The sequence below is a fragment of the Neopsephotus bourkii genome, unplaced genomic scaffold (assembly GCF_033783945.1).
Source record: "Neopsephotus bourkii isolate Nb327-2 ecotype Australia unplaced genomic scaffold, CSIRO-AGI_Nbou_v1 NB_1637, whole genome shotgun sequence".
Classification (NCBI taxonomy): Eukaryota; Metazoa; Chordata; class Aves; order Psittaciformes; family Psittacidae; genus Neopsephotus; species Neopsephotus bourkii.
The window spans coordinates 5,387,184-5,412,924 of NW_026902112.1; the positions used below are offsets into that span (position 1 = coordinate 5,387,184).

Below are 25,741 nucleotides of genomic sequence, written 5' to 3' on the forward strand. Positions count from 1 at the left end.
TATACCTTATTTTGTATATTAAAATTACAAAACCAAACCAAACCAAACCTAAAACCCAAACAAAATGCAAACCCAAATAGAGTTCCTACTTCACACCAGAATAGCTCTGAGTAGATGCTTGTTGTAATGCCAGTGTGTTTGATGATGAAAACTAAAGCTGACAAGTGTGGGAGCCATTGTGTAAGTGTTATTGGAAGCAAGAGACACTGTTCAAATTCCCAAAGTTGTGCCAAAACTTGGAACTATGGTAATTTCAGGACAACATCCTTTCTTTTTGATGGGCTGTGCTAACAGTCCTCATTCTGGAGGGACTGGAGAGCATTTGGGGATCTTGATAAAGAAATCAGCCTACACCACACAGCTAACAGCATTATAGGCAATCCTCTGGGAAGCTGGTTTTGCCATAATACCCCATGATTATCCCCACCAGTTATAGTTATATTTTGATGGTTTAGGATCTTATTGCTTTCTTCCAGTCAAAGGGATGTGATATGCATGTTCCTTAATGTAATTCATTGAATGGATTTACAATGCCTCTGGAATTCCTAAAAGATCACAGGCTGGGAGTGTCTTCATCACACGTGGAAACAGGCAGGGGGAGAGCTTTGCCTTTTCCTGATCCTTCTCACCAATGTCTGCCTTTGGCTGTCTCTGATGGTCTTTGTGCTTCTGTAAGAAGTAAGCTTGCATCCTAAAATGAACTCGTGAATGGGACAGGTGTCAGACTGAGCAGGAAAGATTGGTCACGCTAAAGAAGAGATTGTACTTGCTTGATAGAGCATGCTCCACTGGAAACACAATAAATCTCAGCCACAGTTTGTACCGTGCTTGTAAAGGAACAGATGAGTTCACAGCGGAGGGAGGTAAATAAAATTCTCCATTTCCATGTCATTTCTGCCTGTTTCTGGTGGCTATTTATTCTTGTGTAATGATGAGAGCTAGTTTACCCTTTCAGTTCATTCAGCTAATAACTTGGTTTAGGTGATAAGATAATTGACAAGCTAATGTTTACATCTAAATGGAAGAAAGTTAAGTAAGGCTTTATATGTCATCTTAAAAGTATTCATATCCTGTTGCTCAAGTCAATAACCTGACACAGGCCTTCTGCGAGTTGCCTGAGAGGCGAACATTGCATTTGCGGGACTACCTCTGGTTATAGCAAAGAGGGATTTACCAAGACTTCTTTGTGAAAAAAAGAAATCTTCTTCAAATTTTCATTTTTGATAGAAGAGAGGTAACCCTCCCCTCCCCCCATTTTAGTCTGGAAATCACAGTTCTAGTAGATGGTTATGGAGGAAAAACTGTCACCCTTTCCATTGCTGGACTTCCCTGCCAATTCCCTGTTATAGTCCATGTGCTAGTGTTTGCCACGTGTCTGCCACATAGCTCCTTAGATGTGACAGAGACATCTTGAGTTGGTCCGAAGGTTTTCTACTCCTCCATGCTCTTGAAAACAGACTTGGTCTGAAAGCCTGGGAAACTGACATTAATGTCCTCTCATAGAGCCCTGCAACTCTGGTGTGTTGTTAAGCAGTTGCCACTATGTAGAATTAGATGCCTAAAGAAAAGCAATGAAGGATACTGAAAAACAACTCTGTAAGAAAAACCCCAAAAGGCTCCAAACTGAAAACAACTTCTGAAAATACTTTAACTCCAGTCTTTTAGAGACTGATGGGTTAAACTAATTGGGAAGAAGAGTTAGCTGACACTTTGTGCTTATTTGCAGGGAGAAAAAACAGGATATAAGCAGACTCTTCAATCTGGTATTAACTGAAACTGAAGATATCCCCAAACAGAAATAAAGTGCAGTTTTCTGTTAGTGGAGTGGTTATCTTCAGGCTCAAAGTGCAGAGGAGAAGATTGCGGTACCCGTTTCTCAGTATCTCTGATCCCAGCTTAAATACTTGATTCAAGAACAGGCTTTAGTCAAATGCAAGCCATGTTTAAGTGATAGGAAGCACTTGAGCACAGCAGTCAGGAAATGGAAGAGCTTTGGCTATCCTGGAGGTCAAACCAGATGGCCTGACAGATATTTCTGGCTGGGAACTGTATGTATCAGAGCCTGGAGAAGTGCCTGTCTTTAACAAATAGAATATTACTGTAGAGATGGCTCTTTTGGGAAAGTAAAATAGTCAGGGCATTTCATTAGTTTGACCGTTTTCATTACATACTTTTTGATCTCACTTTTTGGGTGCTGCTACTGTTATTGCTGTTTGTATTGTCTATAGCATGCTTCTGGGCAGACAGAAAACCTACTTCAAAAGGAGCCTGCAGCCTTGCAGCTACCAGAGAAACTGCATTAATTTGAAGGCAGCGCATGTGTCAAAGAGCCGAATATGGCTCAAGCAGGGTTTTCAGTTTCGAGACAGGCTGGAAAAATCAGAGGTCACAATGTGAGGAGATGAAGGTTTTGGGTTTACAGAGTGTGGGTGATAAAAACTAGCTGCAGTGAAGTTTCTAATCATTAGATCTGTTGTGAATCAGTTTTGAAAAGCTTTGCAGAAGTGAGTTTCCAGAGCAAATGAGGGATTAAAAAGACATTCACCATGGCAGCTTATTTGGCAAATGTCTTTTCCAGGTACGCTGGGAGACAGAGGTGCACTTGCAGTAATGTGGTAGATTGACCTGGCTGGACACCAGGTGCCTACCAAAGCCACTCTGTCACTGCCCTCCTCAACTGGACAGGAGAGAGAAAATACAGCAAGAGGCTCACGGGTTGAGATAAGGACAGGGAGAGATCACTCACCAGCTACCGTCATGGGCAAAATAGGAATTCATCACATAATACATTTTCATTCATCAGCTTCTCACCATTGTGAGCTGCAACATTTCGCAGTATCTGAATTTCTGCTGTCTAGCTTAACCTCTAGTTTTGAAAAGAAAAATAAAGAAACACTTGGAAAACTGCTGGTCGTTGAACTAAGGCTTTGCCTTCCATTCACAATGCCTTCTCCTGTTACAGTAGGTACTATTAGCCAATACTATAATCTTCCCTCTCTTCCTATGAATGCAGGAGGACAGTGTAATATTGCTGTTGTGGATTGTGCAACACAGCTGCAACCAGTTCTCAGCAGTGCAGTACTGAACGTTTCAACTGGGGGGTTGTCAAAAATGTCATTGGAACTTCCTCTGATGACAGTGGGTCAATCCATAAGGACAACTGAAACAAGAACTGCACGTGGCTTCAGTTCCCTGTCGAGCTCCTCTAAATGATGCTGAGATAGGAAATAGGCTGTGACAGCAAGATGGTTAACAGTCATAGTTTTGTTATATATTCCCTATTGTTTAGAGGTTTGCTCTCAGAAAACTGCTCTGCACAATTATCTGAAGATCTCAGCCACTAGTTTTAAAAGTGATTTTTTTTAGCTCTCATGTTCATAGGTATAGGAGAATTCCTGGAGAACTGAAAAACAGAGGAGCAACAAAAAGAACAGAGTGTTTGTTATTTTGTAGTTGATCTCATGGTTTTTTTGGTTTCCTGATTCATGGTTCTGTCATGTTGATGGTAATATGGGTGTCATGTAATGGAAATGAACAGTCCCTCTGCTATTTCTGCTTCTGCCTAAATAGTCCTATTTTTTAAAGCACACAACTCCTTCATTCCTGGTTGCTGGGACTAATCATACAAATAAATTATGGTTTTATAGGGAAAAAGGGAAATGCTGAGTGCAGCTACGTTATCCTATGTGCCCTGAGTCTGCCTCTCATGTGGCTACAGTATTTAGGGAAGATTGCTTTGAAATGTGAAAACTGCAGGCTCAAAAAGGAAGAAATTGAGTTCTGGGCAGTCTTCAGCTTCTGCTCTCACTTATTTGTTCCTGATTTTCTTTGGTGGGGATGAGGAAATAATGGGCCTCAATTGTGATGTGAATTTGAAAAACAGAGAACCTGTATAGTTTTGCTTGCCTAACTTCTTCAGTAAGAGGAGCTTTGTTTCCAGAGCCTGGAACATATTTCTGATGTACCAGGGGAGGGAACACAATGGTATTGCTTCCAAATACTGCTTGAATGATATCCCAAGTTCCTCGGTCACCCACTTCCAGTCCCAATAAAAGTTGAACATGAATAACAGTAGTGGATAACACATCTCTTGCAAACCCCAAACACAAGGCATGCTTCCTGAATGCGGATGTTATAAAAAAAACCCTAACTGAGGAAGTGGCCATTACCATGGAAAATAAAAGAAAAAATAGAATAAAGAAGAGCACATAAACCTGTTCTAACCACTCATGCAATGAAGAGAAAATATCCACAGCTAAAGTAAGGCTCCAAACAAGATCTTTCCTCACCTAGCTAATGCATTTGCAGAAGTTTGGGGGTTTTCTTTTACTCGTCAAGCTTAGAACATGTCTAATGCTAGCCCATACGTACCCAGGGCTGTGACATGAATATTTGCCCATCCAGGCTCTCTCTGCAGAAAGAATCTGTGGGACGATTGATCCAAGTGAATTTTGGATTCTGTATGTCATCTGCTGTCAATACTCTCCCTACTCAAGTCAGGCTTCTAATAAGGTAACTTCATAATTTCCACTTTCCAGAAACTGCCACTTTCCAAATTGTGAAGCTTTCAGGCTTTGAGTAATTGAAACCCTTTAATTTTTTATGGTTTGGTTTTGTTTTGTTTGAAATGCGCACTCTTTAGGGGTAATGGTCACTTGATAAAATACTCTGGGCCTGCTCAGCTCTGATGTTGAAGAGCACGTTTGCCAAATTACTGGATGAATATTGTTAAATTATTGGATGAATATTGTGCTATCCCATGTCTAATTTCTCTGATATAGCAAGGCAGCACATAATTCCTTCCTCCAAGTGAAAAGCTGCTCCTTTCCAACCCTAACTATTCTATGACTCAATGATTCTGAAGGTTTATACTTTTTCTAGTCTCATTCATCCTAGTTCTGATGGGTGTACTCTTCCAAAAGCTAGACAAATCCCCCAGCATTCTTATTCTGCATCCTGGGGACTCACCCACACACAGAATTACTCTCATCAAGGATACTTTTCTTTCTCTCTCATGACCAATTGAGTCAGTGCACACAGTCAGCAGCTGGCAAATACCGTGCCTCACAAACACAAAATAGGCCACCACAAATCCCACATGAGGATAAAGCCCATTGCTCACTCTAGGTCTCATCTAAATCAAGGGTGGAAGTGAGGATTAAATCCAAGTAGTTTCTTTCTTCTTTAGTTCTTCTGCCCTCTTAAAACCAGAGAAAACTGTTCTAGTGCCTCAGGATTGACAACCTTAGCTTTTTCGTTTGCTCATCTGCAACCATCTACATCTCAGTCATTAAGCTAATAACAGTGCTTGTTTTCCAGATCCCTTAAAAAGGAAGATAAACCTTTCAGGAAGGCAGTAGCACTGGACATTCTACATACAGTGAAGTAAAAAGGCTGTCTCTACATCCAAATGATAATCTCTTTCTAATTCTTTTTTTAAACTGATTTCCCCAGTTGTGAACAGTGGTGTCCTATCAGTATCAATGGGTCTGCTTGTTGGAAATATGAAAATACTCTGGGTACTGGCCAGGGCTGCACAAGATTCTTAGGGCACAAAGGTTTGAGACTTCTGCAAATTAAAGATTTGCTGTTTTGATTTGCTCCTGTGTTTATGCTTTTTCAGGCTTGTAGTTGTGCTTTGAGCAAATTCAGTAAGAATTTAATTGTCTGAATAGATCGAGATCTTTCCTATCAGGCATCTAGGGTTTATGTTATTTTAGAAGACGGAAGCTAATCTTAGCAGTTATTATAGTAAACTGATGTAAATGTCTGAAAATTAACCATTTCAACCATGTCAGAGCTGTTCTAGCCTTTCTGGTCTAGGTGAGATGTTACCAGATTTATGCTAATTTATCTGAGAGTTGCAATCAATGGCTCAGTGTCCAGGTGGAGACCAGTAACGAGTGGTGTCCCTCAGGGATCGGTGTTGGGACCGGTCTTGTTTAACATCTTTGTTGCTAACATGGACAGTGGGATTGAGTGCGCCCTCAGCAAGTTTGCCGATGACACCAAGCTGTGTGGTTTGGTTGATACGCTGGAGGAAAGGAATGCCATCCAGAGGGACCTTGACACGCTTGTGAGGTGGGCTGATGCCAACCTCATGAAGTTTAACCATGCCAAGTGCAAGGTCCTACACCTGGGTCGGAGCAATCCCAGACACAGCTACAGGTTGGGCAAGGAAGAGATTCAGAGCAGCCCTGCAGAGAAGGACTTTGAGGTGCTGGCCGATGAGAAAATGAACATGAGCTGTCTTCAGTGTGCACTTGCAGCCCAGAAAGCCAACCATATCCTGGGCTGCATCAAAAGGAGCATGACCAGCAGGTAGAAGGAGGTGATCCTGCCCATTTATTCTGCTCTCGTGAGACCTCACTTGGAGTATTGTGTGCAGTTCTGGTGTCCTCAGCATGAAAAGGACATGGAACTGTTGGAACAAGTCCAGAGGAGGGCCACGAGAATGATCAGGGGACTGGAGCACCTCCCATATGAAGATAGGCTGAGAAAGTTGGGGCTGTTCAGCCTGGAGAAGAGGAGGCTGTGTGGAGACCTCATAGCAGCCTTCCAGTATCTGAAGGGCGCCTACAGGGATGCTGGGGAGGGACTCTTCATTAGGGACTGCAGTGACAGGACAAGGGGTAATGGGTTAAAACTTAAACAGGGGAAGTTTAGATTGGATACAAGGAGGAAATTCTTTCCTGTTAGGGTGGTGAGGCACTGGAATGGGTTTCCCAGGGAGGTTGTGAATGCTCCATCCCTGGCAGTGTTCAAGGTCAGGTTGGACGAGGCCTTGGGTGATATGGTTTAATGCGAGGTGTCCCTGTCCATGGCCAGGGGTTTGGAACTTGATGATCTTAAGGTCCTTTCCAACCCTAACTATTCTATGATTCTATGATTCTATCTGCATTTTCAATAAGTAGTTTTCATGGTTACTCAACAATATTGTACCATGTTTGCTTGGTGAAGTTTTCTTCCATGCTGGCACAGCCATAGGAAAGAAACAAAGAGTTTGGGATAGAGATTGGACTATGCTCTGATTTTGATGTGCTCTGACTCTTAATCTTCTGCAGCTGGGTTTAGCCTTTTGTTCCTACAATCCCTGCTCATAGCTCTTCGAAGCCTTCACTTCTCCTTGGGTTTGCTATCTTAGCATTTCTAGCCTAAATTTATTGTCACTCAATATGAACAGTTAATGCCCATTTGGCCTTGTACTAGCAAGTCCTAAGTTATGAATAACTTTTCTTCATGTAGTCGTTTAGAAAGATCATGCCTGCTCTCGATTCTTGTTTATCGCAGTTAAGAAAGTAAAACTCTATTTTGTCTGCTCTCCTAAGATGGGCTATCCACTCTCTCACCCTTATCCTGTGAGGTGTGCCTCACAGCACCTTCTTCCTATCTGCTCCTGTTTGAATGTTTCGCCTTCCAGCAAAATTGTTATAAAGATTTGTGACTTGGTTTTAGACATAACATAGACACTTTTCAGAGATCTTCCAAAATAACCATGGCAGAGATGGAAACAGCCAAACCTTTCCTCCTCCCCTTTGCTTGGATCATTTGAACTTGCTTTATATGCTTTAAATACCAGCATTTTACATTCTGCAACTAGGCTGATTTTGCTTCTCATCCCTTTTTACCTGCACCAAGGTACCAGGTGCTTTGACAACATGGGTTGACTAATGTTGTCTTTCTTTTCCAGGGAGGCTCAGCTTTTTCTCCAGCAGCTGTTATTACTAAGAGAAGAGCACAGATGCAAGCAGCAGTCCTGGCTAAAGATGTGGGATGCCCTTCATCCACCAGTGAGGAAATTGTAGCCTGCCTCCGCCAGCTGCCTGCTCGTGTCCTCAATGATGCACAGACTAAGGTACACCACAACAAAACACATGCCATTGGCAAGAAATCAGAAAGTTGCCATTGACACAAAGCTGTGAGGAAGCTTAGGAAATAAACTGGTCTGAATCCTTATGAAAGAGGAACAGGACTATCTTTGGTGGAGTGATGCTGGTGTCCGTGATATCCACCTCTGACCTATGAGTACTTGCAGCTTGATTTGCCTTTAGACTCAATTCTTTTTACACTACTTTGACTACATTTCCCAAAATTAATCAAAATATAGTTTTTGCCTTCTTTTAGTCCCCTCTTATCTGCCCTTTGGTGTTACTTTAGGAGAATCAAATGTTTGCAGCTTTTCTGCAAAGAACTTCAGTTTTGCAGGAAAGAAAGTGGGGAGGGATGTCATTTCTCTGAAGTGGGAGACTTGTGAAAGCTACAGTATACATATTTCTAGAGATGGATCCTTTACTCACAGATTAAAACAGTGGCTGGCAATACATTTTCCAATCAGGACCAGCACAGATCCAACCCTAATTTAAAACAGTAATTTTATTATTGTGTTTCTCTTGGCCTATTCACCTCGCTTCACCTACTGAAACTGTCAGCAGAGGCATTGATTCCTGCCAATGATGAGTTTGCACTTACTGATCAGTTGTTCACTTGAAGGCTATCAACTCAGTTGTCAGAAGCATCAATAAAATGGAAATCACCAGGGTAAACTAATTTAAATGCAATATTATTACTTTTTTGCTAATCTAGCTCCTAGCTATAAGCGGCCCATTCCAGTACTGGGGTCCAGTGGTGGATGGAATTTACCTTCGAGAACCTTTAGCTAAAGCCCTGCAGCGTCCTCAACTTCAGAAAGTAGATCTGCTCATTGGAAGTGCTCAGCAAGATGGGTTGATCACCAGAGCTAAGGCCATTAAGGTAGGAAAACAGTCACTGTTAGTGAACTGATGGTGTTACTATTATTATAGTGATGGCAATTATCATATGAAGCCAGGTCAGGTGCTTTTCCATTTCTACAATTGGTGAATTACATGCAGGTATGCAAAGGCATTGCCCATCTCCAGGCCATCTTGTTTAAGCTGATTAATGCATTATTACATTTATTGATAGACATTACTGAGATATGAAGAGGTCAGAGATTAGCAATGATTTAGCATGTATTAATATGCAGCAATATGTTTTACTGTCTCTAAAATCCTATTTTCTATTGTATTCTCAGTTGTATCTCACAAGGAAGAAAGCAAACTCATAATTTGGTTATAAGTTTTTTCACCATGCAGCAGGACTATGTCTTCTCCATGCCAACATTTTCTTTTTTGGCATTTTTTTTTCTCTCTTGCCTGAAAGAAGTATATTTTCTTGCAAAGATCATTCTGACTATGGCCTAGGAATGACTAAGAATAGCACTGGCCTGATGTGTGTGCTAAGGATTCAGGGCATAGACTGGTGAAATGAAAGAGAATTACATCCATTCCGTACTTTGGATGTAAAAGTCCTCAAAATCATCGAGTTCTACCCAGAGGGATTTTACATCTTCTTGTAAACCTTCTGGTTTTATCTGTCCTTCTGGTTTCTATCTATCCTTCTCTACGATGGGAATGATAGCATGTCTCTGTTTAACAAATTAGATCAAATGCTCCAATGTGCTCAGATATACGACACGAAATCAATAACAGAATGCAACATGGCAGGAATTATTTTGAAGGTTGCTTAAGTGAGCTGCAGGTCTGTTGCTATCTTTCTGTTACTGTGTGAATCTCATCCCTTAGGAGGCAGTGGAAGGTCAATCCCAGCTTCTCTTTGCTGGTAGCCAGTAAGACATAGACCAGTTTAATTCAGAAATAATGGCAAAATTAGCCCTCTGAAAGAAGGCTTTGTGACCCACCTGAATAAAGTTAATGTTGCTTGTTTAGTCTCCATCAGAATTTTCTTGCTCTTATTTCATGTTTGTTGCTCTTTTGGAATCAACTAAAAGAGGAAGTCAGGCGTAGGAAATGGACTGTGATGCTGGCAGTCTGCAGATAATGATCCAGACCCTGTAAGAGGGGAATAAACCTTAGTAACCTTATGTGATAAAGACTAGGAAGTGAAATTCTTTCCTTTACCACTATTTCCACATATGAGAGTTGTCTGTAAAACTGAAATAAAATGCCATGATGTATGAGAAATTATGCAACAAATCATAATGTTAATGAAAGACAGAAGTACTAAAGGCCATCACTGTCAGGTTGAAATGAAAAGGAAAAACCCTGTAACTGAGCGCTCGGCAGTAAAATGTTGCCTTTCTAAAAAGAAAATCTGGAATACTTTCGGCAAGCCTTTAAATAAAGAAGATAAGCTTGGAAGGGGACTCAAAAACTGGTGCAACTGAACCTTAAGAAATGGTCATATCTACCTCACCCCGAGAGACCTGTTTTAAAATCTCCTACTGTTGAACATATGATGTCCTTCAGCAAGGGTTTAACTATCCTGACTTAGAAAGATAGTTAACTTGATTACTAGCTATGGCAATAGTAACTGCCTTACTTGGTGTAACTGCTATAGAGTAGATTCCATCCTATTCCTGAAAATTCATAATATACATGGCAGGTGGTTATATTTTATTTGTTCCCTTTTGATGTCCTTAAGCTGGTTTCATATTCTCAGTAAGAACTTTATGCACATTTTCCTCTATTTTCCTGTGTCTTCAGGTATTTGGGGCTTGAGGGAATATGACTCTTTTGACCAATGTGTATTGACTAAAAAATTACTGAGATTGTTTTCTTAAATACCTGCTGCAAGGCTGAAGTTTTGTGATTTCTTCCTGGTCCATGCAGTTAGTGTATTAATTGCTGGGAAACAGTAATGCTTCCTTTGTCACTGAGCTATTTAAGAACATGTATTTTCTATCTCAAGGCCATTTGTACCTCATGGCCATGACCATGCATAGTTGCAGTCAAAATCAGATGATAAAGTCCTGAGTAGGCCACAAACATATTTAGCTACAGTGGCAGAAACCAGTGCTGGTGGTGGTTGTTACTGAGAAGTCTGTGCTCCATTTCCTCTGTCATAATGTCATAGAGGCCCTTTGATCTGTGCTAAGTGTCCTTTCCCCACAATAGACGTAGAAGAAGAATTTGAGACAACCCACACTATATCCCACTGTTCTACTTTATTTGATTTAAGAGTTCCTTTGAGGTAGACTTCACTTGAACTTTTCTGGTAAAACTGAAAGCTGGTTTTACTGATGTACTAAGGAAGGTGGGAGAGCTCAGAGCACTGAACTCAACTGGGGGAACCAAAGAATAGTTCCTACCTTGCCTCTGGCTACTACCTAGTTATTTAATCTGTTCTACAAAGAGGGGCCAAACCTCTCTGGAGTGAAAATCCATCTGTGGATGTGCTCCAACTTTGTAGAGGGAAGAACCATGCATGTGTTTGGGTAGATAAACAATGCAGTTAAAAGATCCTCTGGCAAGAGTATGCAATTGGCAAAGTCCTTCATTTCCATCTCCTTTAGGATGACTCATTTCAGTGTAGTCACATGCAAAGAGTGGGGACAGAAAAAGTTGACCCCTGCTGACCTGTTCCTGGGAATTTGTGCTGGAAAATTCAGGCAAGGTCTTGCTCTATTGATTCCAGTCTTGCTCTGTTAACAGTGATCCAGTAAATGGTGAGGAGACACTTTTAGGCATTTGGATGCAAGCAAGTTTGAGATGTGATGTGAATCTTATCACCTTAGACTGGAGTTGCACGCAAGTTTTATAAACTCATAGCAGTCAAGTGAGAATAAAACCTCTAGACTGTAGCCAGACCTGAAGATGGTAAATCCAGTTGGCACCATATTGTTCTGTGAGGCTTATTTTGTTTCGTTGGGTGTCTCTGTATTCCCACTGCATCACTGTGCTTATGCCTTTTAAAACCCTTACTATTAAAAATGAAATAGAAAGACAGAAGGCACCACTTATGTGCTAGCAAAACATGTATGTTTGATTTGTTTACAACTGAAGGCTGAGGTGTCCCAGTGGTGCTTGCAGCAGAGAGTATGCTGAACATTTGTGCTCAATGTCTTGGCCATGGAAAGACCGTTTATGACATTCACTTGAATGCTTATTCATGTGAACTGAGACAGATTTACCACTTCCTGGAGCACTTTGTACTCATCTCCAGTGCAACCATCAAATGGTTGAAACTAAGTGAGAAACAAAGCAGAGTTTGTTAAGGGAATGGCAAGTGGTACCATAATGCACTATTATGTGGCATATGGAGCGATTAAGCCCAAACCTGTTAGCTGCAATTCCCATGACAGACCTTGAGGGATATTAGCTTTGAGTAGCCATAGATTAGAGCAGCTGAGCAGAAACCTCTAAAAATGTTGATTTCAATTCCCAGTGGACAAAGTTTTATCCCTGTGCAATAAGTGATGCTCAGGTGGGAGGACCTAATGGTTCCTACTGGAATTAAATATATGTGTTTTTCTCTCCCTCCTCAGTACAAATCTAGTCTGCTGCAGAACACAGAAGCAGAAGACAGTGGAGTGAAGAGATAGATAGAAATATAGTTTATGTACTTCATGTAAGCAACTGGATCTATGCAGACCATTCATTCTGTACTATTTTGCAGTTAATTTCTTTGTGGATAATGGTATTCAGTAACATATAACAGATGGCACATGTGTGTATATTACTTGTAATGACCAGGGGAGCAGTGTCCTAATAAATGCCATCAGTGAGGAGTATTTGCTGATATCAGCTTTTTACTTCATCTTGCAACTAACTGGAATCCTTTAAAGATTCAGTTGAATGACTGGCAGGTCTCTCACCATCTTTTGTGACATTTATCAAAAGCCATTGAAGACCTAAAATCTGTACATACCCTGTTGGTGTTACCGCTGTTCTGGTTTGTCAGTAAAGTACATTCTGCCCCTTGGAAGATGTAAATATTTGTACTACCTACTGTTACAATTTCTGTTTAAATAACACACTGTACCAGATTCATTCATATCCTCCAGCAGCTGTGCTGCAGCAGCAAGAGCAGTAAGCATTATTTAACTCGTCATTTAGGCAATGTTTAGAACAGCTTTGCATCACCAGAACAGTAGAAGGTTGTACACCTGCTGTCTTTAATTACTTTCTTCCTTACTTTCTAAAGTAAGTTGAAAATCCCACTATAACTCTAAGGTCAGCTGCTGATACATCCTTAAAGGTTAACAGAATGTAAATTGTTTTACATAACGTGCAGCTGCTTCTATTAATCTGGTAGCAGCTGTTATATCTGCTGCTATGTGAAAATTGTTCCTTGGTCATGTATTTTCCAATGGGAATCATTTGTCGGACATGGAAATCTGGTCAAATTGAATCAATTTCTGATAATTTAAAATGCTTTGCCCTTTTATGGGCTTTATTAAATCCCTTTCATGGGTTTTATTTTGAACATATTGCTTTGTTTTGTGCTGTCATGTTGAAATCAGATGTTTAAATTACATTACACTGTACCCAAAGCGATACTTGAGAAATCGTGTTTTAGGTTGGGCTATTTTAGTGCTGTCTGGGATGAAAAAATCTCAAGATGTCTTACAAATGCCAGTTCTATTTCTCATCCATCTCTGCCTCTTGGGTCCTCTTTCACCTGGCTCAACACACCTCAGGGACCCCACTTATCAATGACTGCTGAGAAAGGTCACCAGAATTTTCTGGGGTATTTCATCACAGAAACTAGTGTGTACATCACAGAAACTAGTGCACAGGTGCAGTAAAAACCTAATACCAACCACACTGAGTCAGATCAAAAGCCCACTTAGCACAGAATGCTGTTTTCAGCAGTGGCTAAGAGCGAGCATTTGTAGGAATAGGGTAAACAAATCTGATACTTCTGCTAAATGCTCTCCAAACCTCTAGCACTTTGAAGCCCAGGGACTGCCTAGCCTGAGTTAGTCTTTATTTAATAACCATCAACCTATTTTCTTTTCTATTTTCTTTAATTCAAAACTTGTTCGTGAAACTTCATCTTCACCAATTTTGGCATCAACAAAACTATGTGCCAAGGAGTTTCTCAGCTTAACCATGTGTTGTGTGATGATCCATCTCCCTCTCAGTGGTTTTCGACCATAATGTTTATTCGATGCTTGGCATTTGATGAGGCAGTGAAGGATCAGTTCCTAGGGTACATAATCAATACCCTATATACTTTTTTTCTCTTTCTTTTTCTGTTTTAAGTATCCACGTAAAATGCAAAATAAAGTAAAAAATCCATAAAAAATAAACAAAAAAAACCCCAAATCAAAACAATAAAATGAAAGCATTGCATGAGTGTTGCTTTGTACAGTGATGCTTTACACATAAGAGCTTGGGCTCTGCACTGATGCTGAAAAATCTTTATTCTTATCCATAACTACTAGCCAAATCCACCAGCCTCAGTCTCCAAATGAGAGATTCCCAATTAGACAACAGCAATGCTTCTGCTGGTTAATATGGACCTGAACTGGCCAATGCCAAAACTGATGGAAAGATTGCTTAGAATGCAGTGAACTTGCAGTCAAGTCTTCAGAGATGATTTGTATTTATTGCAGAAAACTATACGTGTCCTTGCTGTATTTAAACTGAATGATTTCACAGGCAAGTGTGATGTGGAGTTCCATTTCATATGTGGCATTTTTGCACATGAAGTGACGTGTCATGTGTGAGTTGCAAATCTTTTCTGAACTGAAACTGGCACTCTGTGACTCTTTGAACATTGCATGGGCCAAAATTTAGCCAAGAAGAATTTATTACAAATACCAGAGAAATTGCCAAAATCTTTTTAGACCTTGGGATATTTGGTAGTGTTTTGAAATCCCTTGTAAAGTCACTTAATCAAAATGCACAAAGGATTAGAATATGTCAATAAGGACAGGCCTTGGCCTCAGCAGATGGGGACTTATTTTCCATCTTTCATTTCTGTGAATCTGTTGAAAAGTAATTATTCCCTCTGTACTTTCTGTATAGGGTTGTGGAAAGACCTTTGAGCAGTGTGATGAAAACCAGCTGTGAGCCATCAAAATAATGTATTCAGTAAAGCAGCTATGGTAACTGGACTGGGCAGGCACCAGCTTATTTTGCATCAGACTAACTGCCCAAAATAGTATAAGTAGTTTATTAGATCTTTTTCTTGGTAGTTCTTATACCAAGATCCAGCCAGTGTGCACCTGCAAGGTGCCCTCTTTAGGAAGGGCTTGATCAACAGGGAAGTTCAGGTTACTTTTTTCCCCAGGACGTTGCTCTGTTTCTGAGCTTGAAATAAATCATTAAAATAAAAAAAGGGGGGAAAATTACACAAAATAAGATATGTTGAAAACTGCCAGCAGTCTTAACTAAGATCAGGTAGGTGGCTCGGCGTAGAAGGTGGTCCCTTTGCTATTGATAATTCTGAGGTGACATGGGCACTCTGCTCTGGAGAAAATGCCTTTATGTTAGGAAAGGTTTCAGGCCACATATCACAGGAAAAGGGTGTTTCACTCTAGGTCTCACTGAAAGGCCCTAGGGGTTTTGATGTTGGAGGTCATGACTGCTACTGCCATTGGGATTTGGAGGAGGATGATTTATTTTCACGGCCTAAAGCAGATATTATAGAATCATAAAATCATAGAGTCATTGAATAGTTAGGGTTGGAAAAGACCTTAAGATAACCTAGCTCCAACCCCCCTGCCATGGGCAGGGATGCCTTACACTAAACCATGTCACCCAAGGCTCTGTCCAACCTGGCCTTGAACATCACCAGGGATGGAGCATTCACAAATTCCCTGGGCAACCCATTTCAGCACAGGGATCTGAGCCTATATTGTTCCACTAAAAATGTATCTTTTGGTGGTTTTTTTTTAAATCCCATGTATGCATTTTCTCCTTAGAAATTTGAAGAAAGTCAAGGAAGAGCCAACAGCAAAACAGCCTTTTATCAGGCTCTGCAAAATTCTCTAGGAGGAGAAGACTCCAACTCATTCATTGAAGGTGCAGCTACATGGTATTACTCCCTCGAACACTCAACTGATGATTATTCATCCTTTTCCAGGGCTTTAGAAAATGCCACCCGGTAAGAAATTCATCCTACTACAGCTGTGTGATTGGGGTTAAGCAAGGTTTGTTTTGCTTATCTCAAGTGTGCGTTTATATTCTGAAAAACTTGAGTGATTCTTATGTAAATGAACAGACAATGGGGAATATGATTTCATTTTCCAGGAGGTTTCCGATGTAATTGGTAAACAGAAACTGAACTGACTTTTATGCCTTGTAAAAAATTTGAATAATCTTTTCCTAACCTGTATATTGAATTCAGAATGCTAATGCTTCTCTGTGAGCTCTTTCATGTCAGAGATAACTTGGTTGTTTGTATACGCTGTATCAACTATTCTTTGAGCCCTCTCATCCCTGTGACAGTAGAAGAACTAACAAACTGGCTTTTATTCATAGCCACCTAATTATACATTTAGATACTTCTAGTTTTTGGAAACTTGGAGAGTGGTCAAATTTGAAAACTTTGATTTCAGCAATTACATTAATTTTTATATTATGAATCCTGCAAAAAAAGTTTCACAACATCAGGCTTCCTAAAGGTATCCTGTGTAAAACGGTGAAACATTTGTGAATGTTTAGAAAAGTGGTTCTCAACCCTATTCTCTCCATTGCTAATTTCCATTTTGCCTGTGGCAGAAGAATTCCCTTAAGCTTACTCCTCTATTTTCTTGACCCTATTGTAATCATTTATGGCAGTGTACAGTGATTGTATAATGTCATCCAATACACATTTTGCTTCTTTTGTGTATGATTTCCCATGGTGAGAGAAAACAGAATTGGGCAATGGAATGCTTCTGTAGGAAGTCTTCTTGTGGAGGTGAAAGGAGAACACACAACTCTGACTCTCATCTTGTTTGATCCACCAAGATGCACTATAGACTCACAGTGACTCCAGGCCTCTTGTGAAGGAAACAGTTGGGGTGAAATGTCGTCAGATACATGAACAACTTACCTCTAGTGTACATGTTCCCATCCTTTGCCTGGAAGCATTACAGGGAGAGACCATCAGGAAGTGGAAGATGAGTGGTGGGCCATGTTCCCACCACCTAGTCTACATGCATAGCATCAATCTTTAATTGGCTATGGCATCAAGGTCCAGCAGTTCTGAATAACAGTTGGTTTGAAGAGTTCATTGCCCTCTTGAACGCAGTGGTCATGACACTGATGGTAGGCCATAGAGACCTAGTTGCATGGTGGAGCTTTTTGTCCTACTGTGAGACTCTCCATGAGACTTTAGAGACAAGATTTTCCTTTCAGTCCTCCCTCAGAGTTGCAGGGCAACTTGCAGAGTTGCAGAGTTTCTCCAGGGGTGCCTCAGGGAGCAGGAGATGAACAGGAGCCAAGATTCACTTGGAAACATCTGATACAAGACAGTGGTGACCAAATCTGTTTGGGGAAGGTTTCTGGGTGGTCCAGGTGTGCTGGTGCATTGAGGTCATGGAGTAAACAAGTCAGAAGGCTGTGGGTTGAGCTTTGTGCCATTTATCGAGTCTTGCACCATGCAGCATTTCACAGAATCATAGAATCATGTAGGTTGGAAAAGACCCTTAAGATCATCAAGTCCGACCATTAACCCAGTGCTGCCATGTCCCTAATCACTGCATCTACATGTCTTTTAAATACCTTCATCGATGGTGACTCCACCACTTCCCTGCATAACACAAGGTGTTTAATGAGAAGGGCGTGGGGACAGATGAAGTACGTGGACCTCGGGGATATGAGGTCTTCATAAAGGTGAAGTTTGTCCCAGGGACAGGCCACCCATCACTGTGGTATCTGGGGCCACTGAATGCAGTACTGTGGTCCATGGGTGTTAAAGCCAGAACTGATCTTCAGTCTCTTCCCATCACCACTGTTACCCATGGGGCTATAATTGTTTAGTCAGATCAGTAAAGTTTTAAGCCATAACAAACCACTGAAGGACTTGAATTTTAACTCCTCTTCCTATCCAGAGATACCTCCATCAGAAGCTGCTATAACACAGGGCTGTCACATTTGATCATCCACCTTTGGCCCAGGGCTCAGTGTGGTGCAAACACTGACTTTTGCAAAGCTACAGCGGCCATCAAGCTACTTGTTTGCAGCAGGAGGATGTGATACACAAATAGCTCCTCTGGCTCACAGCCTGTGAGAGCCCTGCAGCAGGCTCCTGGGCATAGGGATTACCTTCTTGTTTATGGTCTGAGGCAAATGACTTGACTAAGGAAAGACAAGAATATCTTAAAGAGTCACCACGAGCAAGCAGGAGGATGAGTAGTGAAACCAGGACATCTGATTAAAATCCTTTGCTATAAACACTTTGGAAATCACTCCAGCTACAGCAGAATGGGAGGGGAGACAGCAGTTACAGAATGACAGTGGCCTACAACATACATGTAGGGCAGAAGAGAGCTTTTTGTGTGCTTTTTGTGTGCTTTTTCTCTGGTTTGTTGTGGTTTTGTATTTATTTGAATAAAAAATTACTACCAGAATAAATGTGTAACCTGAGGAAAGTTCTGTGTCAGGAAGTTATAACTGACTGCTAAAGCTTTAACAGGGTTACAGAGTGTGAGAAAGCAACAGAAGTGGTTGTTATAAACTACGCACATTGTGCATATCTTGTGGTTTTAAAATATTTCCACTTTAAAACTGTTTTAGCTGCAATTGTCTGGTATTTTTCCCAGGCATAAACCAAGTTTAATTTTATTTTTCTTTCCTTTTATTTAAAATAAAAGAAAAAAAAAAACAACAAACAAAATACCCCAACAAAAGCCTCTGGTATGCCGTGCCTGTAAGTAACAGCCATTTCAGTTTTGTTTCTTTACTTCCCCAGAAGAGCTGACTTCTCCCCCCTCCGTAGCACCAATTGAGAATCAGTTCTAAGTGATGAAATGTATCTCAAAACATTTCTCAAGAGTTAATGCTCTCCAAAGGCTCCCTAGTTTTCAAAGGCCATCTGCTCCTATAAACCCCATACTGGTAGGCATGTGAAGAGCAGTAATTTTCATTTCATAAGGGTGTTGTCAACCATAACCGTCAAAGAACATTGTGGTCAGTCAGCTCATAGCTTGTGGTCTCACAGATGGGCTTAAAATAAACTCTGCTGAACAAAGATAATTACCCAAACAGTGCCTTTCATATTCGTACCTGTTAAATATAGCAATGTGTTTTTATGCTTCTCTGACACTGTTCTTTCTTGCATCAGTCATTCTTTTTTTACCTTTTTTTAGTCTGAAGGAGCAGCTACTGCTTCAGATTCACTACACTGAGAACTGAAACCTCCCACTTCCGCAGCAGATACGCTTGTGTGTGCTCATGCAGTTATGGATATATAAACACCCAAAGACTGTGCTGAGTCTTCGGGCACATGTAGAATGAGAAGTGGTGATATGTGTACACATAATATTGCTTTTGTGAGTCATAATGAGATATATTGCAGTAAGGTGTCCTGTTTTCTGCTTGCCCCTCTTGAAGAGCTTGTGCTCCTTTTAGCTACAGCTTGCCCACCTTCCAGCTTCACTTTCTGGGGCAATTGGAGCTAGGAAGGTTTAAATACATTTGGATCACTCATACCTTTGCATTGGAATACCTGGTGATAAACTTATCATTTCACTATCTCATTGCATTCTTCTTGTTTAACCTTTCTCACCCAGCCACACTACAGCAGATTTTCCATGTTGATGAACCCTGCCAGAGGCCCTTCAGGGTATCTCCAGAAGTGGTCTCTTACCACTTCCAGTGCTGGAAACTCTACCCCCAAAAATCACACAGATCCAAATGCAGTAATGATGTTATTGATCCTTAACCCAGGAAATATGGCTTTTTAGTAGATGCCATCAGAACCTAGTGCTTCCAGAAGAAGGAGCTTTATACTATTACAAGCATAGGCTCCCATAAACTAGACTAAAATGAGAATATTTCTTTTGGCCAGGATACTCCTTATTTGCCAGATCTGGTTTATTTAGTATCATTATCATTGTTCAACACTCCATAATGCAGCAATTTTAGTGAATTCTAAGCTTTTCAGTGTTTGTAGAGGTTGAATGCATTTTCCTGCAGTGGACTTGAAGGTAGAGATATGAGCTGTTTGGGGTTATTTAAAGTAGGCAGTCAGTATAGAGAGAGGTCTATTGGTTTAGGAGGGGTGTCTTTCCTTTATTCTATTATGTGACTGTGTCTGTTCTCTGTTCCTCCTTTTTTATCAGTGACCAGTTTATCACGTGTCCCATCATAAACATGGCCAGTCACTGGGCTGCTGCCTCCAGAGGAAATGTCTTCATGTACCATGTACCTGAAAGCTCCTCACAGAGCAGGTAAGGAGGTGTATTTTACTATGTTTCTTGGATTTAGGGTTTCCAGAAACAGGGCTGTCTGTTTGGGCACCCTGTGGAGTAAATCAATAGTTGTAGGTACCTCACATAAAGAGTTCAGATTAACAGGGGAGGGATTGAGCTCTAACAGATTATTTTTCTCTCTTTACTATATAGGAATGCTGTTTCTGAACTGAGTCTTTCCAAGTTAGACATCTGAATTAATTTCCCCCTTTCCAACTTACCTACCTTTGCCAGTTCCAGATTGCCTTTTAGTTTCCTACTCTGCATCTGATAAATCTCCTGTAAAGAACCAGGCAGGAGTCCACAGCTCTCAAGATAAATGGGGTAACAATTTCTAAAGACTCAACATAATTTAACACTGCCCCCTTTTGAAGTCAGTGCAGTTGTACTGTACTTACACTGAGTGGCCTTCAGTGTGGAGGGGCTCTGGGGTTTATTCCTTCCTGCTCCAGCACCATGACTTATGATCAGACAACAGACTGTTTCATGGGGGGACAGATATTTCTGAGCACAAGCATTTGCAGACTCAGGCTCTCTGTCATCCTTCATGGTAGAAATCTACTCAGAAAACTTTCAGCAGGACAAGCTGTATTAAATTCTAGACAGAAAGGTCTAAGTGCCTGCAGGAGATGCAGATGTCTTGTTCCCTTTGGCTCAGAACAAGCTGGTAGTCAGAGGCTGTTAAGGTGACCTTTCCTGGTTTTATTTTAGACCCAGTCCCTCCCAAAAGTCAGGATGAGACACTGATGTTTGCAGGCAGTGCTGAGCACTTTGTGCTGCTGTGGGACACACCATGGTACCCCATGGACCCTTGCTCTCAAGGGCCAGGTGACCAGAAACTGCAGTGGCGATAGCCCTCCTGCTCCCTGGATCCACACCTTAGGGCAGCACAGCACACAGGAATGGTCTCTTCTAACTGTCCCTTTATGAGGGAGCAGTGCTTGTTCACTGCTCCCTGTACTGCTTCTCTCCAAGAAAGACTCTTGAAACCCTTTCCTTTTTCTCAGGCTTTCTCCAAAAGGTCTCAGAGGAGGGACAGCGGGTTCCTACTGGCACCATTTGATACTGCGAGCTGTGCAGGTTGTTCCCTTTCCTGATAGCATAGTGGAAAAGCATTTGAAAGAAACCAGCCAAGATCTAGGTTACAGATGAAGGCCATTATGCTGCGGTAACACAGGCTCGCTTTCTTTTTAGCTGAGAAGTTAATCCTCTGGGAGCCGTTATTTCACTGGCAGCTCCAGCGGGAATGTTCGCAGTGCTCCCTTTGGCTACTGGTAGGCTCAGATAAGTGACTTTTACAAGGCTCCAAACAGGGCTGGGTTACGGTATGCCAAAAATCCAGCCACACAAAAAGAAGCCTTCTCAAGTTAGCTAGCAAGTTTTCTCTTGCTTTGGAGAATGATAGAGAGCCAGTCATCTGTGATAAGACCTTAATAGTAGATGAAATAGTAGTTATTCAACTTAGACTGACTGACTTTGACACAATGATTTTAAACTGATGAGAGTTTCCTTTTCTATCTAGCCTTATTCAAGATCTCCTTGGGCTTAGTTAGCTCTCCTCACACTTTCCAGTGCAGTTGTAGTTTACATAGCACTTAGCTACACACTTTAATAGCATTTATGTTGTCAATGGTCTTCCCAGCTAATTACTTTAATTTTAGTGCAAATCTTATTAGTCTGCTTTTTCATAACCCTCTTTAAAAGAATAAACAAAGCCGGTATGCTGTCTGAAACTTGTGGGAATGTGAGGCAGAGGCTCAAATGCCTTAGGCTAAGCCAGTTGCAAGGAGAAATGAGCCTGAATTGGTATGCTGCATTTACATTCTTACTCCTTTTGTCTTTACGCTTAACTACCATTAAAATAAATGTTGTTTAGCTTGCAAAGACAAGCACTTAAACAGGAATTGCAGAATTCAGCTTGTCCCTGTCCAGAAGGATCTCATTTGACACTAGGACATGACTATTTGTTAAGTGATACCCTGGTTTTCCCAAGAGACCCCACACTAGGCCATCTGCTGACTATACTGCAAGCTTTTTGTTTAAACTTTGTTGTCATTCATTCCTAAATGAGTCTTTCCTTATTCTTCATCATGGTTTTTCCATGCGACCTCTCTCACTTCCCATCCCTACAGAATTCCCAATACATATAGTATACATGCATTGCAGGCTGTCCAGCAGCCTCACTGCATGCCAGTGATGTAATGATGTTGAGGGTAGGAGCTTCACATGGGAGAACTGCTATAAACTGAGAAACCATCAGTTTCTGAAACCAACAAAGCACAGTGCTTGGGAATGTTACTGGCCATTTGCCCTACCAGACTCAAACCAACAGTGCACATGAAACAGCCTTCAAGTAGAACATATAAACCAATACTAGGGAAAGATTTGACAACCATATCACATATTCCCAAGGTACTTCGCTAACCACTGGGGTAATAAGCCCTGAGAGTTCTCAAGTTCTTTGAAATCTGTGCCTCTTCTTAGGAGGAGGAGCAGAGGCAGATACTGGTACCAAGTACAGCTTAGGCTAGAAGGTAGGAAGGTGTGGGTTTGAACTGGCTCAGCAGAAGTGAGAATTTAATCTGGGTCCCTGCAAACACTTTAGCTATTAAATTCCTGAATGGAAGAACTCTGTTACCACCATTTCTTTGTGTTAATGAATGCAATAGCCAACAGTATGCTTTGCACATAGTAGTCATGTATAGGATGCTTTGTAAGTAGACCATACTGAATCAGACACGCTCCAGTGCATTGTATCTGGAGGAACACCTCATTTGATGTTTCTGATCACTCATAGGTAATTGACAGAAAAATTATTTCTCAGTCTATTTGATATTGAATCACATCTTGTTTTGCTGAGATACAGACCTCTGCTTATGAAAATGGAAACTTCTCTAATATTATGTCCATTAGGTGACATAAGAGATAAAATAATGATTCTTTTTTTGGTCTTTAATGTCTAAATTCTTCCTAAGATGTCAGTTCACACAGGATATGGACGTTTCCCTCTTTGTGTTTGTTACAGATATCAGAAAGATAATGGTGATAATGTAATTATCCGTAATAACTACTAATAGCTACCTCACAGGGGTATTGGAAAGAGTACATTAAAATAATATTGTGCTCATATAACTACAACAATGGAAGACTATTTACTCTTAGATAAAATATTCTGGCTGGGAAAATGGCCATTCACTAAGATAAGCAACACGTTCACCAGTTTCTACCTTGCCACCTCTCTCCACTCTATGTGCATCCCCCAGAATGTGTAACACAACAGTTAAAATGCAGAGATGAAAAAGTAATGGTATTTCCTCTTGTTTCCCATAGAGCAGTGCCCTATTAACTCACAGCAAGATAAACAAGAGAGGAGGAGGAAGTCAGCCAGCAAAGACAGACCCAACTGCAATGATGCAAAGTAAACCAAAAGTTATTAAACAGGGAGGAATTTTTACCACTACAAGTCAATTAGCAAAAGTTTGCCTCACATCTGGATGTTTCTATACTGTGTACAGATACACACATTCCAGCATGCATAGATACAGGGGTAGGAATAAAAAGCCCACTTTAAACTGATTTCTGTGACATGTGGAAAATCACATAAACCCGTGGACTGACAGTTCTCATATAGATGAATGGATCTCGCAGAGAGCAAACTAATACCTCCTTCCACGTGGTAGCATTCTCCCGACCTTGGCATGAAACTGTGTCTGCTTTAGTCTTCAGTTCCCATTTAAATAAGGGTTGGGATGTGTAGCCAACTCCTGCATTAATGATCTGTGGTAAAAATATATACATAACCCAGATGCCATTTTCTCACTCTCTCCTTGAGAACACTTAGGCCTCGGAGTAAACATTTATTCAAAACAATGTGGGAGGAATGTGGCTGCTCAGCATTGCCTAGGATTAGTGAGGAGGGCTGGAGTTACAGTAAAGAAATATATGATAACAGAAGTATGTTTTGACAAGGATAATATTATTAACCATACAAAGATTTGCCTCGTTCACCCTCCAAGAGGTTTTTGGGTGATTTTGACATATTATATGAAGTAGCACTGCTTGCCATGCCAGCATAGTTTCCAAGTCACACTGTGGTGCCAAATGTGCTGTGTTAAAGATGGTGGGTAAAATTCAGTGATCTGCTCACTAAGTAGGCCAGATCATCAGCTGCAGCAGGATGGCAAAGCATTATGGTTGTCACTGAGGAGTCTAAACTGAGAGTTAATGAAGCTCTATCTTATAGTCATTAACATTGCAATTGTCACAAAAGATTTTAACTGTTGTGCACTGGACAGATTCATCTGAGATTCATGAGCTGCTGTCTGTTTTGAGCCATTTTAGTTGGGTCTGTCTTTACCTTCTGACTGTGCAGTCGTGCACATTGGTGTGAGTTGCCAAAAGACTTCTTCGTGCCAGTGCTCAGAGTTGGCTGGATTTTGGTGACACTTTCTATGGTTCCTGTAACTGAAGGAAAGAAATTGTGACTAACAAAAAGAAAAGTTTTTTATAAGCCCATTCAACTATCTGAAGTATTTTAATTTTCTATCTGTTATATATGCTGTGCTAATCCTGGCTGTTGTTAATATCCCTTTAATTAAAGGAGATTTTCTACTCTTTTGCTTTTGTAATAGTCATATCCTTGTCCTTTAATCTGTTCACAACTTGCTGTCCAGTTGAGGCTCTCCTCCTGACTGCAGCTGCTAGTCCATGAGTACGAACACCCCACAGGCTGGGGGGCCACATTGTCAGCTGGTGCTGTGGAGGTAGGCAGAAAGTTATGTCTCTGGGCTTCAAAGAAACTACCTAAACACAGAGGGCACAGGTGAGGTGGTAACAACAGTGACAAGATGCACCTTGCCTCCATAGAAAGGCAGGCATGAGAATCACTTTAGGTAGCAATATACACTTGCTGCAACAATAGCTTGTAGTTTTTCTCTATAAGGCTGTACTCTCGATCATCTCCTAAAAGCTGTTGTTTTGTTCTTCTTGTTGGAATTGTGTGTCATCCCTGTGGTCTTATCCATTGTGTTATGTCAGCTGCAGCTATGAAAACACTCTCCCACTGATTCAACCTCACACCATTCTCAAGTCTTTAGATAGTTTCTGTGTTGCTAAAGGCTTGAGGTCTGCACAATTTGTTTTGTCTTCCCATGGAGTGGTTTAGTTATAATTTAGTAGATTTTTCAGATCTTGGAAATTAGCCATAAATATGCAAAGGCAAAGTACCAAGACCTCAACTTTAATTGAACCAAAGTTCAGGAACCACATGTGCTACACTGGGAACGGCTGTTCCCACAAAAATCTAGAAGCTAAGCGGAAAGTCCATATATCTAAAGAGACCTTCCTTGATGCTCTGGTATCTTTGGATGGACGCATCATCTTTTAAAAGAAATTCATCCATTCATTCAACTCAGGAGTAGGCATACTGAACAAATGCATGAGTTTCTGTCCCCAAAGATGCACTCAAGTGTCAACATGCCTATTACTAAGGGTTTTAATTCAGAAATTCCCTGACAGAATTCTGTAATCTGTGTTATTTAGGAGTTCTGACAAGTCTATAAAAATACTTTC

The 25,741-nt window shown here is 40.9% G+C and overlaps 2 protein-coding genes across 3 annotated transcripts in view; one reads left to right on the forward strand and one right to left on the reverse strand.

The window, feature by feature from the left end:
- TG (thyroglobulin) overlaps window positions 1-25,741 on the forward strand; it is a 213,087-nt gene that overhangs the window by 175,435 nt on the left and 11,911 nt on the right. For both annotated transcript variants that reach the window (XM_061374135.1, XM_061374136.1), the window contains 4 exons: window positions 7,691-7,855; window positions 8,584-8,751; window positions 15,695-15,876; window positions 20,042-20,149. In XM_061374135.1, the coding sequence (XP_061230119.1) occupies window positions 7,691-7,855; window positions 8,584-8,751; window positions 15,695-15,876; window positions 20,042-20,149 (623 nt within the window). The remainder of the gene's footprint in view (window positions 1-7,690; window positions 7,856-8,583; window positions 8,752-15,694; window positions 15,877-20,041; window positions 20,150-25,741) is intronic.
- ZFAT (zinc finger and AT-hook domain containing) overlaps window positions 1-25,741 on the reverse strand; it is a 983,920-nt gene that overhangs the window by 170,651 nt on the left and 787,528 nt on the right. The gene's annotated exons all lie outside the window — the stretch shown is intronic.